Here is a 17,933-nt window from a genome sequence, read left to right on the forward strand (position 1 = left end):
TGAATTGTCACAATAAGGGTTTGTCTGTCTATCCATTGATACCTAGCGTACTTTTTTATAGCAACAATTCTACAAATTTATCGCATGTTCTTAGAAATTTCTTTTTGACATAAATTATTTAAAAGTATCCATTTCTATCTAAACATTATCAACACAAGACATGTGAAAAGTTTCCTTGATATGCTTGTTTTCATTTTTACATTCGATATGAATATTGCTTTTAGCGATATACAAAAAAGATTGTTAAGTGGCAATAAAAAGTCTGATTAGTTTCATAATGGAAATGAAAAAGTAGCCGAAGTGATTCAAATGACGCTCTTTCTAAGGAGGATAACACGTGAAAAAGGGAGCAGGTTATAAAACAAAAAGGCACAACTGTTAACAAAAAAAAAAAAACGATATTAACGAGGGGGGGGGGAAACAAGAACTATCACGGTAGCCAAGAGAACGCCGACGGTCGAAAAAGTCAAAGCAGGGCAGAATGCATTTCCTTGTGAAATATTCGAACCGGCCCTCGTAAGAAAGAAATAATACTGAAGAATAAGAAGATGAACTGATACTACAGATAAAGAATTTTGGTGCTATTCGATTATTTGCATTTAATTTGCTCTTTTACTATTTAATTTTAGCAAGTAGTTTAATAAATACAACTGAAAAAATATTTTCTTCCAATCTATCTTCCACAAATTTAGAATTTATGCTTTGCTGAAATTAAGTAAGTTTTCAAATAAAACAAATAGCTACATGCATAATTGTTTCAGCATAAATTTCTTAAGTGTCACTTGGAAACATTTCAATTGTCATTTTAAAAATAATGTTACAGCTCAACTCAAAACTGTGTGGTACCTTTTTTTAAATATCCGACCTTATTTTGGGTTTACGACTACCAATGTTCAACTCTGTAGCCTTGCAATTTTGAACCAATCCAGAAGACAAGGAAACTCTTGGATCAGTACCCCCAGAGGTATTAATTTGTTATGGTAACATGGAGGACACTGCAACTCGACAGATTTAACAAGCATCAATCACCATTTACTACACAAGGAATCTTGGGCTGGTGGGGATTGAACACACAAGCTATTGGACACGGGCCCAGCACTAACTAGATTTCGGCCAAAGATTCCCCGCATACCTCTTTAAAAATGACTCTTGAATCGTATAAAATACAGATGCCCAAAAAACATAGGTTTTGGGATGCAAATTTGGGCATTTTAAATTTAAAGCACTACTAATAAAGCTTATAAGCTAACTCTATTTTTGTCATTACTTTGAAATTCGGGTACCATATTTCAATGAGGTTAAAGCTCACCCAAGGATACATTTAGTAACTAACTTTAAAAGATGCTGTAGTTGTCCACTGTATTCTTAGAAAAAGATGTTTTAAACACATACAAAAATCAGGAATATAAAAACAAAATATTTTTAATTAGGTAAAGCATAAACCCTAAATAGTATTAAAATTTTCAGGGTTTCTTGTTCAAGTCAATTCATGTAAGGCTTAAAATTGTTTTCAATAACACCCTTAAACAAAATTGACTTATTTCAAGAGTTAATTTAAGAGTCATACAGGTGATCAGGCTACAAAGGTCTTTCTCTTTTATTGCATAGGATAAATTCAGTTCTTGATAATAGAAATTAACTTATAAGGATTTAACAAGTTCTAGCACGTACACTTGTTTGTCATTTAGTTGTATCAAAAATAAACACAGGCATAGGAAATCAAAATTGAGTACATTTTTATGCTTAATTCCAGCTAAGGTGAATTTGATAAATAGTCAACAAGGAGAAGTTTATAGAAACAAAAACAAATAACGCAATTAAATAATAAATATAAATTTTTATTGAAAAGCTTTTGGTATAAATTGCTTTATGTACATAATCATTTACTTAAATTCTATACTACAGCTCGTACTTTCATTATAGCCTCTACATTTTCACTAGGCAAAGATTTTAAAATAATGTCAAAGTCATTAGGAAATTCTTTGTAGATATTGTTCAGGAGAGAGCTTATAGGATCAATTGCACCTGGAAAGAAAGGGAGAAAAAAAACCATAAGCAAATCAATAAAATAATTTTTAAACCTCTATGAATTATTTATTTCCTGTCTAACCTTCACTACATGCACCAATTAAAAGTATGCAAGAGTATCTTTAACAAGGTATAAAATTGTTTGGTATTAATTTTATAAAATTAACAACTCAGATTTGAAATAAAAATATCGACAATGAAATTGGCAGAAAATTAAAGGATTTAACAGGGATAACATATGAAGATCAAGGATATGAAGAAAGGCTTATGTTCATTAAAGTGTTTCTGAGGGAAAAAATTAATTTTAAGGTGGAATGGAGCAGTTTTTCCCAAGAACAGCCCAACTTTACAGTATCATAACACTCGGGGAGAGCCAATTTTCCCCATTATTCATTTGCATTGGTAGATATGCATAAAATTAGTGTTTCATTTTTTCTAAGACCTAATTTCTCGTGTATAATCTACAGATTAACTGTTTAAAAAACAAAAAAATCATCTTTGTGGATCTTCAGACACAGAATATCTGCAAAATAATCTTTGTGAGCATCAGATATTGCAAACTTCCGTCAATTATAAAAGCGCACAAAAAATTTGTGTATGCGAATTCAGAGAAGCAAATGAGAACCTTATTAGTGAAATACATTTACCCTCGAAAAACTCTCCAATAGTTATTTTAATTATATATTAAAATTATATTATGTATTTATGTTATTTCCATTATTAATTAAAGCAGATTGCTGCTCTAAATGAGCCGTCATATAATCCATGGATAATACAGTGAATATTACCCTGTGGGTAATATGCAGGAAACTACAGAACTTCAAACTTTTTTAAAATGTTACAATATAGCGATCCGAAATCGCAAAAAATAAAAAAAAAATAATAATTCATGTAAATTAACTATACGCGTAGATGAACGACTTAATTAATACCTCTTTTTACGTAAACTGATAATCGCTTTATAAAAGCTAAATTAATAAATTTTTTACAAACACACTTTAAACATAAAAGACTAGAAAATTCCAGAAATAAAAATTATATGAAAGAAAGAGCAAGAATAAAATAAAGAAATATATGTATAATGATAAATTGCTCACCTTTTTTCAAACCAGAATGCATTAGTGTTTCTGAACTGATTTTCACTAGCTGAGGCAGATTTTCAAAGAGCTACAAAAATTTATATTGCTATTAATATGCAAGTACTTTCAAGAAATTAATAATTGAATTTGGGAGATCAAAATAGAACAATTGAAAAGTTATTCAGATGTGGCTACACTTTGATTTTACTGTCGAATAAAATGTCAATATTATCTATACAGGGCTTCAAGTGGCAAAAGATGGTTTTGGAGCATCTTTGGAGCAACAAAAAAGCAATTTTGGAGCAGCAAAACAAAGATTTGGAGCATAGTTAATAAATAGAATTAAAACAAGAATTTAATAACAAGAATTTTAAATTTCGTTCATTAATAACCTATCTAATTTTTTACACTTTTTTGAAGGTCCCTGCATTAAAAAATTAAGTTTCTTTTTGGTACCTTCCAATGCTGTCTAATATTCTGCTATCCTCGACTTAGCCTCAGATAAGAGGATCTGTCCGCTTTCTATAAATTAATATGTCTTTATTATTTTAACTATCTTTAATATTTTTTTCAGCTGCGGCTAAGAGATCCTGAGAAGCCTTCAATTTTTTTTACAAATCAATTTCAGCAGCTTTCAATCTGCTTTCCTCAGTCTCAGTGTTTTTCGCTTTTTTCGTTCTTTTTTCTCAACCTCTAATCGAGCAGAATAATTTTTAAATGCTACCACTTTAATCATATCTTTGTCAACTTTAAAGTTATTTAAATCCCTATTTTGTTGATATATGACACAACTTCTCTCAAACCATTCACACTATGCAAATTTAAACTTGCCTTATTGTCAAGTAGCTTTTTGTTCACCCTTAAACCTCTTTCAATATTGGCATTCCCATGTGGTACGCACAAAAGAGCTATGTTATAAGAGGATATTTGATAATTCCCAAAATTATCTTTCTTCACAAAATAGTTTTTCCAAAACACATCAATCTGTGCATATTCATTTGAATCAGAAGAATAACTTTCTGGTTCCCCATGTAACCTTGTCCCTTCATCTAGTAACAAAGATGCCTCTCCAGGCTTTATAATGGATGGGGTTACTGTTGTTAGATATCTTATTGACTTAATAGAAGTTTCTTCCATTCTCATTACAGGATGCAACACTTTAAGATGGTACAGTAATCTATTTTTAAGAGGCAATACTTTTAATAGATTTTTTGCGCATGCCAAGTAAAAAGACCTTGCACCTAAATACATAATTTTTTTTTCTGAAGAAGATGAGGATGTCATCACCTTTGTGGTATCTAGTCCAACATCTATCAAATTTTAATTTTGCCAAATTTCTGCGTTTTCTACATTCAATGATTTTAAGTCCTTTCCTGACAAACATGAAAAGCAGAACTCTTCAAAAAACGCCCTAACAATGCTTTAACTAAAAAAAAAGAGCTTTCGGCAAAAGAAATTTAAATAAATTCAATACTGAATGGCTCATACTATTTTTTAAATTAATAATTACTTTCCTTAATTCCGTAAAAGGTAATTCAAAACTGTAATTAATTTAACTATTATTTAAGGTCATTGAGTGTAATTTTCTTAAAATTTAAATAAATGTAATTTGTAATAGTATATTCAACAAAACATTAACAAGATTAATATTGATCATACCAAATTTATAAAAATATGTAAAGAATTAAGCAAATTAAGAAAACTTTAATAAATTTATATTACAAATGTAAATTAGTCAATGGCCCCTAATAATTTTTATTAAAATTGGTTACTTATAAAGTATTTCATTAATGAAATGATTAAAAAAAATTAAATAATTTTTAAATGCAAATACAATGAGTATTGAAGCTAAAAAAAATTTGTCAGAAGTAAATTATTATATTGTCTCTACACTTATAATATTTAACAAATCTGTGACAATTAAAATTTTTTATATCAATTGCTGTAAATCAAATCATTAAAAGATGAACTGAAGTATTTTTGAATGAAAAATCTTAAAAACATAAGATTTTTTGCTGCATTTAAAACATTGAAAGCCCCTCTCTTCATACTTATTTAAAATTTTGCCTCTAAATATTATTAAGTTATTTCCTAAAACAAAATAAGAGCACTGAAAATTTTGAAGGTAATAACACAATAATAAAATGCAATAAGTAAAAAAAAATATTAGTAAAAAAAAGTAATAAAATAAAATAATTGTTTAAAAACAATATGCAATTAGTGGGTGGTCCCACAGATAAAAAATTTACGTTATGAAACTCAATTAATTCTTATCTTTATTAAATGAAATGAATAAAAGGGAGATGGAAAGTTTAAAGTTATGAAGCTTTGTGATTCTTGACTGTTCTGAGGATCAACATGAAAATATGTACTTAGTGGATGGTCCCCTAGTTAATTCAAAGATCATGGTACTAATCTATAAATAGAATAGCGCAAGAAGGCCATTACCTTGCCATTGACGATGGCACTTCAATAACGATGAAATCAACAAGAGAAAAAAAAATTTCTTATGCTATTAAAATTTGGCAATGTTTAGTTGGTCCCCGAAAATTTTTTGGCGCAGATTCGGCGCAAATTTAACATAAAATGCCGTTTCTGCGCAGTAATGCGCAAATATACCGATTTGGCGCAAAATGCGCAATGTGCGCAGCACTTGAAGCCCTGTCTATATTACATAGATATATATTTAGTAAATAAAATCAGAATGCTTAATTTTTAGTAAATTTAATGCAAAAAATTCTAAATGTAGAATAGTATAGAAGCAATTTAACTGGAGTTAAGACATTTGAAACAATATAATAAAACAATAAAAAGAAAAATTATTTCAATTTTAAATATAATGAGAATATAAGTATTTACCTGTTTGTAACGCATACTGTGCAAGTAAACTAGACACTCAAAAACAGTAGAATTTTCCTCCTGATCCTCTTTCAAAGGGAGGTACTGGAGAAATACTGGAAATACCTTGTAAAGGGCAAAAAATACACGTTTTCATCAAATATTTAATAAAATGAGTGTTGAAAAAACATTCACAACTTATTCAAGTGGCTCAAAAGTTAAATCAGAACATTTACATTGTATAATTTAAGTCAATAGAAAATTTAAGTCAGTACAGTCATTTACGAATCCTGATTTAACAAGATTCCAGGTTTAGTGCAGAATTTTTGAATAAGTTGTTAACTTAAATTTAAACAGCCTTCATAAAACTCTGTTATAACAAGCATATCTTGGATCTGTGGTCTTTTCTATTGTGTAAGCCTTCAAAATAGGGAGCAATCAGTTTTAAAAAAATTTTAGTCCAGCTTTAAAAAATTTGAAACAAAATGGAAAAGAAAGCTATTCATTTTCAAGCATTGGCAAAGAACTCTTGTTAGCCCCTTGAAATAACCTTAGAAAATTAATTTTATGAATCATGTACTTTTATTTCATGTCATCTAGAATATTTTAAAGGCGAAGTAATATTAATTTTTTTTATTCATATTCAAGGCAGATAATTATTAACTCAAAATAAGGAAAATAAAAACATGTCGTAAATATGAAGGGAAATACAAAAAGACACCTTTGAAAGCAATTGTTACTGTAAAGTAGTGTTAATTGTTGTTGTACTACAATAACAATTGTTACTACAATAATACTACTGTATTAAAATAATGATGAAAAATCACTAAATATAATTTCTGTAAATTATTACTATTAAGAATGTTTTTATTAATTTAAAAAGCAGATCCTTAGCTACTTAAATAAGTTTGATTTTGTGTGCGTGGTATCTATCAATCAAAATTCTACCAATTTCAAGTAGTAAGAACACTTTTAATGTCTACTGGAGTATTGTACTTTACAAAATGCAAGCTTAGAAAGGTTTCTTAATCATTAAAATATAATTAAATTCAAAATTCAGTCAATAGATCCCTCAACACAATATAACACCGATAAAACCCATTCGGACACAGTATAGCCTCAATTCAGCACTTTTCCATTTCATTAGGGCAGGCGATTAAGTCGCGCAAAATCACTGGAAGCAAATAAATCAAACTTTTTTTTTTAAAAAAAATTAATAAACAAATAGTATTTTAAGTGACTGCCATTTTTAAAGAGTAATAAATAAATAGCTGAATTTACTTGCGCCTATGAAATGGAAAAGTACCGAAAATTCTAACCACTTTCCAACTAGTTAGAATGAATAAATCTAAATTGGAGCTCTATGCTAGATGGCAAAACAAGATTGTTTCTTTACTGCACAAGCTGAATTTATCTTCAAATAGAATTGACTGTTGATAAAATGTTCACTTTCTGACTAGCAAGGGATTTCCATTTTCCACCGATATTCATGCCTGCTGACAGTATAAATTACAATTGTTTTTTAATTGTAAATACATACATACATATATATATATATATATATATATATATGTAGATATTTCCTTCTTCTTCTTCAAAATTTAAACCACTTCACAATATAACCTGACTATCACAAAGCTGGAGAGAAGTAAATAAAATAAACAAAAATCTTACTAACAAATTTTTTCAAGAGGATTAATAAGAAAAGAAATATTTATATCGTCACACCTAGAATGAAAAACGTGAGGCGCACCCCTTCCATAATAAATTTATATCGCAACCAATATTCTCTTCGCATCAAAAACTATACATACATAATTCAGTTTCGGTGTAACAAAAATATAGTCTCAATTCACTTGTAAAACCCATTTTTTAAATTTTTTATTTCATTAGACATTTTATACCAATCACTGATAAAAATAGAGATATTTTTCTCTTGTATTGCAACACTCACTTACTGTAAATAACCTACTTTTTTATTAAAATATTTTTTCTTAATTATCTTCTTGAACATTTAATATTGTAGTTCCTAGCAATTATGTTTATCAAAGATAGTCTTACCTGATCTAAAGGCACACCTTCAGGATTGGTCTTAATTAATCGAGCTATAGCACCACAAACATTGTCTTTTGTGCGACGATCTTCTTCAGACGCAATCATATTTGATAAAGCTTGCAAATAAGTAGGGTACTGACTAAGCAAAGTTAAAGAATATTGTTTCTGCAAGTGAGAGTTTAATATAGAAAAATTTACAAAAATTAAAAAGAGAAAGGCACAATAAGTACAAATTATCCATGTATTGTTAAATATAAGCATACACAGATGTAAAAACTAATGCACGATGAGAATGAGCAAATCAGGAAGAAAAAAAACTTTTTTGATCTATACTAGATACATTTAATGACAAAAGTTATATTAGGTATAAAAAAATAGAGAAAGTAGATAAAAAAACCATTGTTTTCCATATAACAAGCAGAACAAGAGTTACTTAACAAATTAAATCGTGAAGTATAGATAAGTAAATAATGAATTGTTTTAATATTTAAAAAAATAAAACACTTATACACTTTATAATCAATGGCCAAGAAATTAAAATGGCATTTTTAGTGTGGCTCAACTGCAGCCACGGGGTTATTTTCATTGCATCTATTATCTACTGACAGACCTGCAAAGAGTTGTACAATTTTGAAATACTTGTGGTGTTAGAGCAGAGTTCCTTTAAACTAATATTTGCTACTATTTGCACTGCACTACTTTCAACCACGGAGTTGAAGGGAAGGGAAATTTAATGAAGATTGGTTGCATTTATTAATCTTAAAATAGTTAATAATTAAATAAATACACTAATGATTGTGAAAATTGCAACACCAAGATAAAATTGTGAGAAATTAATCCTACAAAATACTGACAGCTGTACAAATAAACGTGCTCAATAGTAGTACATGGGCAATAACTTTGTAAATCCAATGATTTGCCTGTCTAACCTCACTTTTTATTTCATGTAAGTTTATTAATAAGTTAAAAAATTATTTTAATGATAAATACCAAATCAACACAAACAAAAACTAGCAAATATATAAGTCAATTTATCTCATTCATTTAATTGGAGTAAAGCTAAATTACAACAAATTAAATAAAACCAAATTATAAAACTAAAAATTTATTAAAATCCCCAAATTAATATAAAAAAATTAGTGATAAAATACAAGGAAACTTATTAATCAAATTAAAAACAACACTTAAAAACTACCAAATGGAAAGTATAATTAGAAGAATCGATAACATAAATATTTTAACTTCAGACAAGGCAGGTTATAATGAGAAAAATTGAATTAAAAAAAAAAAATCTTAACTTAAAAAAAAAATTAAAAGAAGTAATTTATTGAATACAAAATTTATTGTGAACGTGAAAAGATAGAAAGACAGAACAAAAAAACTCAAAACAAAAATTTTTCACTTGCAAAAAGAGAAAGCTTCTATCTGCTTCTTTAAATAATCCTTTGCTTTTAGTAATAAATAATGGTATGTTCAATTAAAAACTATACTCTGCTTTTGTTTACAAAAGTAGACTTCCTTTAACAAACTCAAATGTGATTACACACACAAACCTTACAAATGATACCAAACCTCTGTGGAATCAGAATTTCTTCAATTATAAAAAAATTGTTTCTTTAATATTTATCAAATGAACATAGCGGACCATACAAAAACGTTTTGTTCTTAATAATTAATGGATGACCAGAAATATTAAAACAATGTAATAATAAATCCAAGATACTGCAAGTTAAGAAACAAAAGTGGATTAAAAAAAAACTAATGTGTCAATACTTTCTAGGCAGAAGTTCCTAACTCAAACATCCAATTGACAACACTTCAGAAGCGCTTAAGAATATCGCTTCATGACGGTCAACCCCCAAAATAAATTAGAGCTTATTTTTAAACTCTCAATCGTGCAAGCGCAAATTACAGTTGAAAACGGGTTTTGAAATCCTGCAGTTTGATAGGGTGTCAAATTTCCAGACAAATGGCTATGGAATCGTAATTCATCCCAAAGGCATTTTATGAAAGTTAGATAGCAACTATAAGCAGTTTTTGAACATATTATGCCATATTAAAAACATTATTTTATAATTTGTTTGATTCGAAATTAATTTCCGAAAATAATAAGATTTGTATTGATAAAGGATACTCAAAAACCAATTCTTTAGCATTTTCAGCCAGCACACCTAGTCCATAAACAGAATTGCTTCGAACCTCTTCATTTTCATCCCTCATTCCACCAAGAAAAACTGGTTGCAAATGACTTATGAAAGGCTTAACTGTCCGAGCCTCCATATTGCTCACTATGTCTGCTAGCGTACCAGTAGAAAAAGATTTTTCAGACACTGTGCAAGCTTTTTTCTACAAAAAAGAGTTGATATTAAATTAGGATGTAAATATATTTTTAAAATTCTCAAGAATATATAGTTCAAAAATAAGAATGAAAAGTATAAATATGCATATTTAATTTTAAAAATGCATAACCAAATTAATGCTTTTTAAATTCATATTTTATGTTTTGAGAAAGCAAATACTATACTTAATTGTTTTCGATATCAAATTAAATTAATTGATTATGACAGTCAAATATGATATGTAAATAAGAAAAATAATGGAAGTTAATCATATAATATATTTAGTAATAAGAAACCAGACAGGAACAAATTTAAAAAAGTATCATTATACGTTAAAAAAGATAAGCCTATTTAGCAATAGTAAAATTACTTTATATTGGCACATTTACATGAATTTAATCTTATTATAAATTCATAATCAAGAAATTCTACAAAATATATGTATTTTCTGTTAATAAGGAAGAATAAAACATGATTAAAAGAATACACATACTGATTTGTTAATGAGGAAAGGCATCAAACCAGCAAAATAAGGAGCAAACTGTGCCCAAGGAGTAACTTTAATTAGAGAAGCAATTAATTCACCGGCATATTCTAATATAAGACCGTCATATTCTGCTTCTTGATCATCTTCATCCCCATCTGCTTCATCTTGACAAGCTAGCTGAAAACAAAATTAATTTATTCTTATATTTTTTTTCCAATTTAATGAAAACATTCAATAACAATTTTATCATGCATGCTCATTAAAGTAATAAAGAAATATTAAACTGGTTTAAGATGCAATACTTCTGGCGTTTAAAATTTTTTTTTATCAAGTCATTCCTTAGATGTTTGTTTAAGATTTAATAGCCCACTTATAAATATTTTTAGCAAGAAATAAAATATACTGATACAATTATACATTAAAAAAAATATATTTACATAGTGATAGTTCAATATAGTGATACTTTTTCAATGGAAATTTAACATCTTTTAAGAGAAAGCTTTAAAGTGCAATAATGTGAAAAATTTCCTAGTTATGTACTCAATTTATAAAGTAAAAAATATAGAGGTGCATTTACATTAGTGGAAAAGTTTAAATATCTAAATAAATGTTTATTGCATTAAACATTTATAAGTTATTTACGCATAGTGATATAATAAGTACCTTATTTTGAAAAACATCCCTAATCAGCAAACAGATAGATTCCAAATTCCCACCATATATGGCCGGCTGTTTAATATTGTCAATAACATTTTGTAGTGTCTCTAAACAAGCAAGTACAACACCATTTTCGGTATCTTCTCGAGCAAGAGAAAAAAGTTTAGGAAACAACATGTTAAGATACTTCTCCAGCGCTAAAAGTAGAACAAAAATTTTTGACTTTGAAATTAGCATGTAATTTTGTCATAGGCAGAGATTTTAACATATAACAGTACAATTATTTAGTTTGCAACAAGATACAGAAAAAAAAATAGATCTTACAACCTAATGAAAGCTCTTATCAAGAGTGAAAGCTTTTATTATGAGTATTGAGCAACATTTAAAATATTGTCCTTACAAGATACTGAAATTTTCTCGATTATTATTAAAAAGAAATAAAAAACTATATCAAACTAAGAAAAGTTCTTTTAAAAACATTAATTCATAATTTTAAATAGAAAGATAAATTTTAGATAATTATAACATAGGTAAAAATATTTCACAAAGATAGAAATTAAATATTTTTGGATTGTTTCAGTGATAGAAAATTCTCAGTAAAACTTCATTAAATTTTTGAGAAAAACTGATTGTAGTAAAAAAATTTTCATAAAACCAGAGCTTTCTCTGACATAGGAAATTTTCTTAAATACAAATCTGATTAGGTTGGCATTTAAACCAAGTTTCAGAAAATACATTTAAAAAATATAAATAAGCTTAACAATATTTTATTGTATAAAGAATTAAAGTTTAGAAAATTAAAAAACAATTTTGTTTTGAATTACTAAACAAATAAATAAGCTCTTCCTCATACACACACACACAAAAAAAAAAAACAGTTTGTCTCAGAATAGCAAAGACATTGGTGGGAAAAAAAAATGTTCACTAATTAAAATGGTAGAATATTAAAAAAAAAAAAAAAAAAAAAATACGACATAAAAAATCTGAAAATTATAATCTGTTCATAGTGCTTAAAATTGTCCCCAAAAATTGCATTTAGAATTACAATTTTAAAAATTTACGAAAAATATTTGAACAAATACTGAATTTCAATGAAGTACTGCTTCAGTGCTATATTGGTACACCATCACTAAGATAAAATACAGGAACGGTAAGAGATGATTAAAATCAGACAAGAGGTTGAGTCATATCAAAGAGATAAATATATAGTTAAAATAGTTATATATGGAGACAAAAAATTCAAAATTAATGATTTCCAAAAATGGTACAGCAGCAAGGTCATTAACAAGAGCTTTTTTTTTTTAAATGATGTAGTAGCTCTCCCAATAGTCCAGGTCAACAACTGAAACACATTTATGGAAGATATTATATCAAGAAAAATAGTATCTATGGGCTTCTGTCAAGAAATAGTTTCACAATGGGTGAACAGTGAAGTTCTTAACATAGCCTTGATGTTCTTTGAGCGGATGTTTGAGTGATCGATAGGTTTGCCCTATGTTTGACAATTTTTCATCCTATGTATATTCCCCCAACTGTTAACACAATCAAAAGGTTGCTTGAGGTTCAAAATTTTACACAGAAAATTATTTATTTTTTAAATACAATTTTTACAATTTGTGGTTTTTAAATATTTTTTTTTTAAAATTTAATTTCATTACAAAGAATAACTCTTACAGTTTTACAATGCAGTTCTGCATAAAATAGAAGCAAACTGGCATTTATAAATCTTTCCCCTTCATGACATTTGATAATTAACATAAAAATAAATTAGCATATCCAGTTGGTTAATTACTCACCAACTCTGCACTCCAAATTTGAAGTTTCAACATGAATGTCGTTTAAAGTAATACAAAACTGCCCCATAGCAGCAATGGCAGTTCTTCGAAGATCATCAGACAAATGTTCAACAAGTTTCTTTACTTCTTCATAACAAGCTTCAAGATATGTTAAAAATTGTCCTCTGAAAAAGTAAAAATTAACTGAAAACAAGACTCCTTAAAATATTTTTACAATTTAGAAGAAAAAAAATCATTCGAAATTAAGAAAAAAATATTTTTTCAAACACATAAATGTTTTAAAAAGTAGTTACAACACGATATATAACAAATAGTACTCAACCAACACAATCTTTCAATTTGTGCTTTTTCATAAATCCAAAATACCAATCACCATAATCAACTGATTGAGTTCTGCATGTGCATCTGCTTTAATAGATTAGATTAAAACTAAATCATATTTTAAAATAAATCTATTTTTTAACAATTGAAATATTAGCAGGATTTTCATTTATTATAAGCAAAAAATAAGGTATAATTGATTGGATGTGGTTCATGCTCAATTTAGTTAAATTTTGCTTTACAAATGAAAATATGTACTATGAAATATATAAAATTATCTCCTAAGAAATAGCTAAGGGGAATCCTCATTAAACAATTTTTAAACAGAAACAAAGCATGTGTTTTAAATCAAATGAAAATATACATACAACTATACATAATTATCAATTTTGACTAACCTTATATGTAAAATAAAATAAAAACTTAGTACAATTTATACATAGAAGTTAGTTTTGAAAATCAGCTTTAAAAATATTCAGATTTCAATGGATAGTGGATATCATTTATAGGTGATTTTAACTTATGGCCTGTCTCATCTGTTCTACCATGTAACATTGTTTTTAAAGAAAAATAACTATGAAGTATCTAAATATAATTGGAGAACTTAAATACAAACCAAACAAAATTAAATAAATAAAAGCATGTCAACAAAAACAGTACTTCATGGGACATACTGCCCTGCTAACATGCTGGAGCCTTTCTGTAGTCAGTTGGATTATGTATTTTCTAAATATAATTGTGTTTTTCTGGATTTATCTTTGAATTTTTGAGGTATTGTGTTATTATTCTTATTTTGCACTACATGAGGCCTCGGGACACAGTTTTTGATTGAACCACCGACTACAGAAAGGCTCCAGCATGTTAGCAGGGCAGTGTGGACCCTGAAGTAGTACTGTTTCTGCTCACGTGCCATTTTTGAAATTTCATTTGGGTTTTGTTTAATTTCTATTTCATCCAATATTTATTGAAATTGTGTACAATTTTAGTTTCATGCTGCTTTTAGTGCTTTTCCATTTTGACTTATTGCATTTGAATTTTGGTCTTCATTTTTGGTTAATTCCATTTTTTATACTTTTAATGGATATCAAAATATAATTAAGAGCTTGCAATTCTAAATCTGTATCTGTTTAACTTATTAACTCCTAAAAATGCATCATAAGCTCAAAATTTATTCCATATTATTTTGAGATACTTTTTGAAAATTCATATTTTAATGGCCCCATATCAAATGTTTAGTCTTTTTTAAAGTTTGATTAATACTCGGTTATGCCATTGTTCCTTAATTTAATCAGTTCACAATCATTAAGCAAATATTTGCTCATAAAATTGCAAGAATACTTCTTCAAAACTTCCTGTAATTTCAGATTTGTTAACATTTAGAAGAATTTTTAGTTCTCAGCAAATAAATAAGTAGAAAATTCCAGGTTGCTATTACAAAAATGATTGAAAAATTACTAATTACCATTATATTAATTCACAATTTAAAGGTAACAAATTCCTTAAAAAAAAAATAAACCTATTTTAATAGTTAATCAAACAACTTACTTTAATTCAGCACTGATCTCTTTTAAGGCAACACAAACACTTTCCTTCTCATCTACATATGAATTTTCTACACTGTACCTGCAAATAATATTGAAAATATAATAACATCAGCCTTAATTAATTTTATACACATAATTTAACTTATAAGCTATTTATAAAAAAAACTAGTAATTTCATTGTAAGATTAATTTGTTATATTTAATTTATTGTTAGTGCTTAAAAGCAAAAATATAAAAAGTTTTAAACACTAAAAACTACTTGGAAAGTAGTGATATAAATTCATTAAAAAAGTAATTTCTTCCTACCCAGTGATATCATCATCTTCTTCGTCATCACCTTCAAGATTTTCCAAATTTGTATCACTCATATCACCATTTTCAGTCTCTTCTTCCTCTCCATCCTCAAACAATGTAAAAGCATTGTTTTTGTCATAATCAGTCTGATAAAGAAAAAAAATTTATTTATTGCAAATAACAATAAACTGAAACAAATAATAATCTATAATAAAAAATTATATAGACAAATAAGAATAATATTTAAAAAAGAATATTATTTAAATAAAAATTATTAGATTAGTAATATTTAAATAAGTTTTTATAGCAAGTTAGGCAAATTATTTTGATTGTAGAACCTTTCAAAGATTGCTAAGAGAAATAATAGATACAGTAGAACATCAAACCATTGTTCTACAATCCCACAAACCATTGTTCACAAACCGTTTCTTTGTGCGCATGATCTCATTTTGACAGTCCTGTGTTAAATGATTTTCTTATGTTGATAAAACCAATTTACATTATATTTAAAACTAGCTGGGGAGGGAAGCTTCAAACAGCTGGTTTGATGTATATGTACGAGTCCACACTGACACCAAAATTTACTTTTCCTTGATATAAGCCTACATATTAAATCAATCATTTGTCTATTTGCTTTACAAAATTTCTCTCTCTTTATTTAGTGTGTTCTTTTCTTTCTTTTTTCAGCAAACAAAATGAAAACATGAGCTAACCTTGCATAGATCACTGAACGAGCAACTTTCCTTGAAACCATTCATATCTATTTTTCACTTCACCATTACTTATTTTTTGTTCTAGCACTATAATCTTTTTTTTCTTTTAATAATCTTGATTAAACTTTTGCCAGCATTTCAATAGGTTGGAGAGAAAATGCTAACTCAAGCAATTTAAATTCAGCATTAGTACGAAGTTTGTTACACAAGCCAGGTTTAAGTGTAATCAATCCTATTTGTCAGGACTTTAAGAATAAGATATAGTGTGGCTAACAAAAGGAAGATAAATAAAAGTATTGAAACCATTCTTTCATTGCAGTGCGACATCATTACTAAATCATTTTGTCATATTAGTTTTTAAAAAAAGAATTTTTATTGTTTTTTTTTTTTATGTTTCAAATAAGAAAAGAAAGTTTAATTGATGGAATTTAGTCCATTGATTTTTTCTCCAGACAGATTTCAGTCCTCAGGACTTGCTTGTGGAGTAGTAGAGATTCAAAAAATGGCAGCAGGAGCTGAAGAAAAAGCTGATGAAGAGCTTTGATTGAACTTACAGAAAATGAAGAATAATCTGTTACAATTGTCACAGACTTATTATTTGCCTTGAGAGGAAAGTATTGTGTTCAAACCAAAATTCTCAAATAAAAAAATGTATTTATTTATCTTTCTTTATGTAAAAATTTATGCACTAAGCATGTAATTTTATTTATTAAATTTTTATTAATACTTATAGTAAATTTATTAATTTTCATTTTCATATCTTAATTACTTTTCAAACACTTTCAAGTCGCTATTTGATATTTTATGATGACTCATATCCATCTTTTGTAGTGAATGGTCCCTTGAGAAATGATTGGTCAAGGTTCTCTTATATTACTAAAAAAATGTAACAAAACACTAAAAGTAACAAGCAAATTTAAAGAATGCACATCTTCAGAAAAAATACTCACAGTCACACTTATTTCCTCATTTGATTTTAAAGTGGTAATCATGCGCTCTATTACTGTAGGTAAGTAAGGAGCCATTTCTTCATGGAGAACACATGAAACAGAAGAGATTAAAGTGTAACTGCAAAATAAAAATATGTATGAGTAACACAAGATATTGATAATATTAAAAAGTAAAAAAATTAACTGTTAACAATGAAGATTAATTAAAAATAAAAATATTCATTAGTAAGTGGCATTAAAAGTTTAACTAATATAAAAAATGAATTAAAGTTACAAATGAAAATACTAAATGAAATTAAATTAGTATTAGAATATTTTTATAAATTAAAAAATTTAATCTTTTGATAAAACTGATCAAAATTATTGTCGAAAGATAAGGTGAGTTATTTTTAAACAAAGTAATATACTCTCAAGTATTTGAAAATCTAAAAAAAAAAAATTATTTTCTTAATTGGCATAATTTAAACGTAACATGATTGATATTCGAATGAAAAATATACTACACAAAGCTTAAAACATAATTCATTTGTTCCTACAATATTTTCTATAATTAAAATTAATTACACACCTTCAAAGTGGCAACAAACAGAAGGTTGTAATGGAAAAATAAACTGTTAACTTTATTTATTTTACTTATTAATTTTTGTCTAATCATCATCTTTTTATCATAACTGCCAGCATGGATAGGAAAAAATCTAGTAGATTATACAAAATATTATAAATTTCATGATAATTGTTGCATAATGTATTAAATATTTTACACATAGGGAGTTTTAGGGATCTTTATTGTAATCAAAATGGAAAAACTGCAATATTTTCCAGTTATGATTTA

General features: G+C 27.3%; 1 protein-coding gene across 1 annotated transcript in view; it reads right to left on the minus strand.

The window, feature by feature from the left end:
- Positions 1 to 1,817: 1,817 nt before the first annotated feature.
- LOC107440346 (importin-4) overlaps positions 1,818 to 17,933 on the minus strand; it is a 47,128-nt gene continuing 31,012 nt past the window's right edge. The window contains exons 18-28 of the mRNA XM_016053252.2: positions 17,102 to 17,219; positions 15,451 to 15,584; positions 15,146 to 15,223; positions 13,280 to 13,443; positions 11,490 to 11,680; positions 10,833 to 11,003; positions 10,135 to 10,346; positions 8,007 to 8,139; positions 5,967 to 6,071; positions 3,126 to 3,195; positions 1,818 to 2,025 (exon numbers count right to left, since the gene is read on the minus strand). Of these exons, the coding sequence (XP_015908738.2) occupies positions 1,895 to 2,025; positions 3,126 to 3,195; positions 5,967 to 6,071; positions 8,007 to 8,139; positions 10,135 to 10,346; positions 10,833 to 11,003; positions 11,490 to 11,680; positions 13,280 to 13,443; positions 15,146 to 15,223; positions 15,451 to 15,584; positions 17,102 to 17,219 (1,507 nt within the window). The 3' untranslated portion in view covers positions 1,818 to 1,894. The remainder of the gene's footprint in view (positions 2,026 to 3,125; positions 3,196 to 5,966; positions 6,072 to 8,006; positions 8,140 to 10,134; positions 10,347 to 10,832; positions 11,004 to 11,489; positions 11,681 to 13,279; positions 13,444 to 15,145; positions 15,224 to 15,450; positions 15,585 to 17,101; positions 17,220 to 17,933) is intronic.

This window comes from Parasteatoda tepidariorum, chromosome 4, assembly GCF_982258835.1.
Source record: "Parasteatoda tepidariorum strain Cologne lab strain chromosome 4, Ptep-v5.0, whole genome shotgun sequence".
NCBI lineage: Eukaryota > Metazoa > Arthropoda > Arachnida > Araneae > Theridiidae > Parasteatoda > Parasteatoda tepidariorum.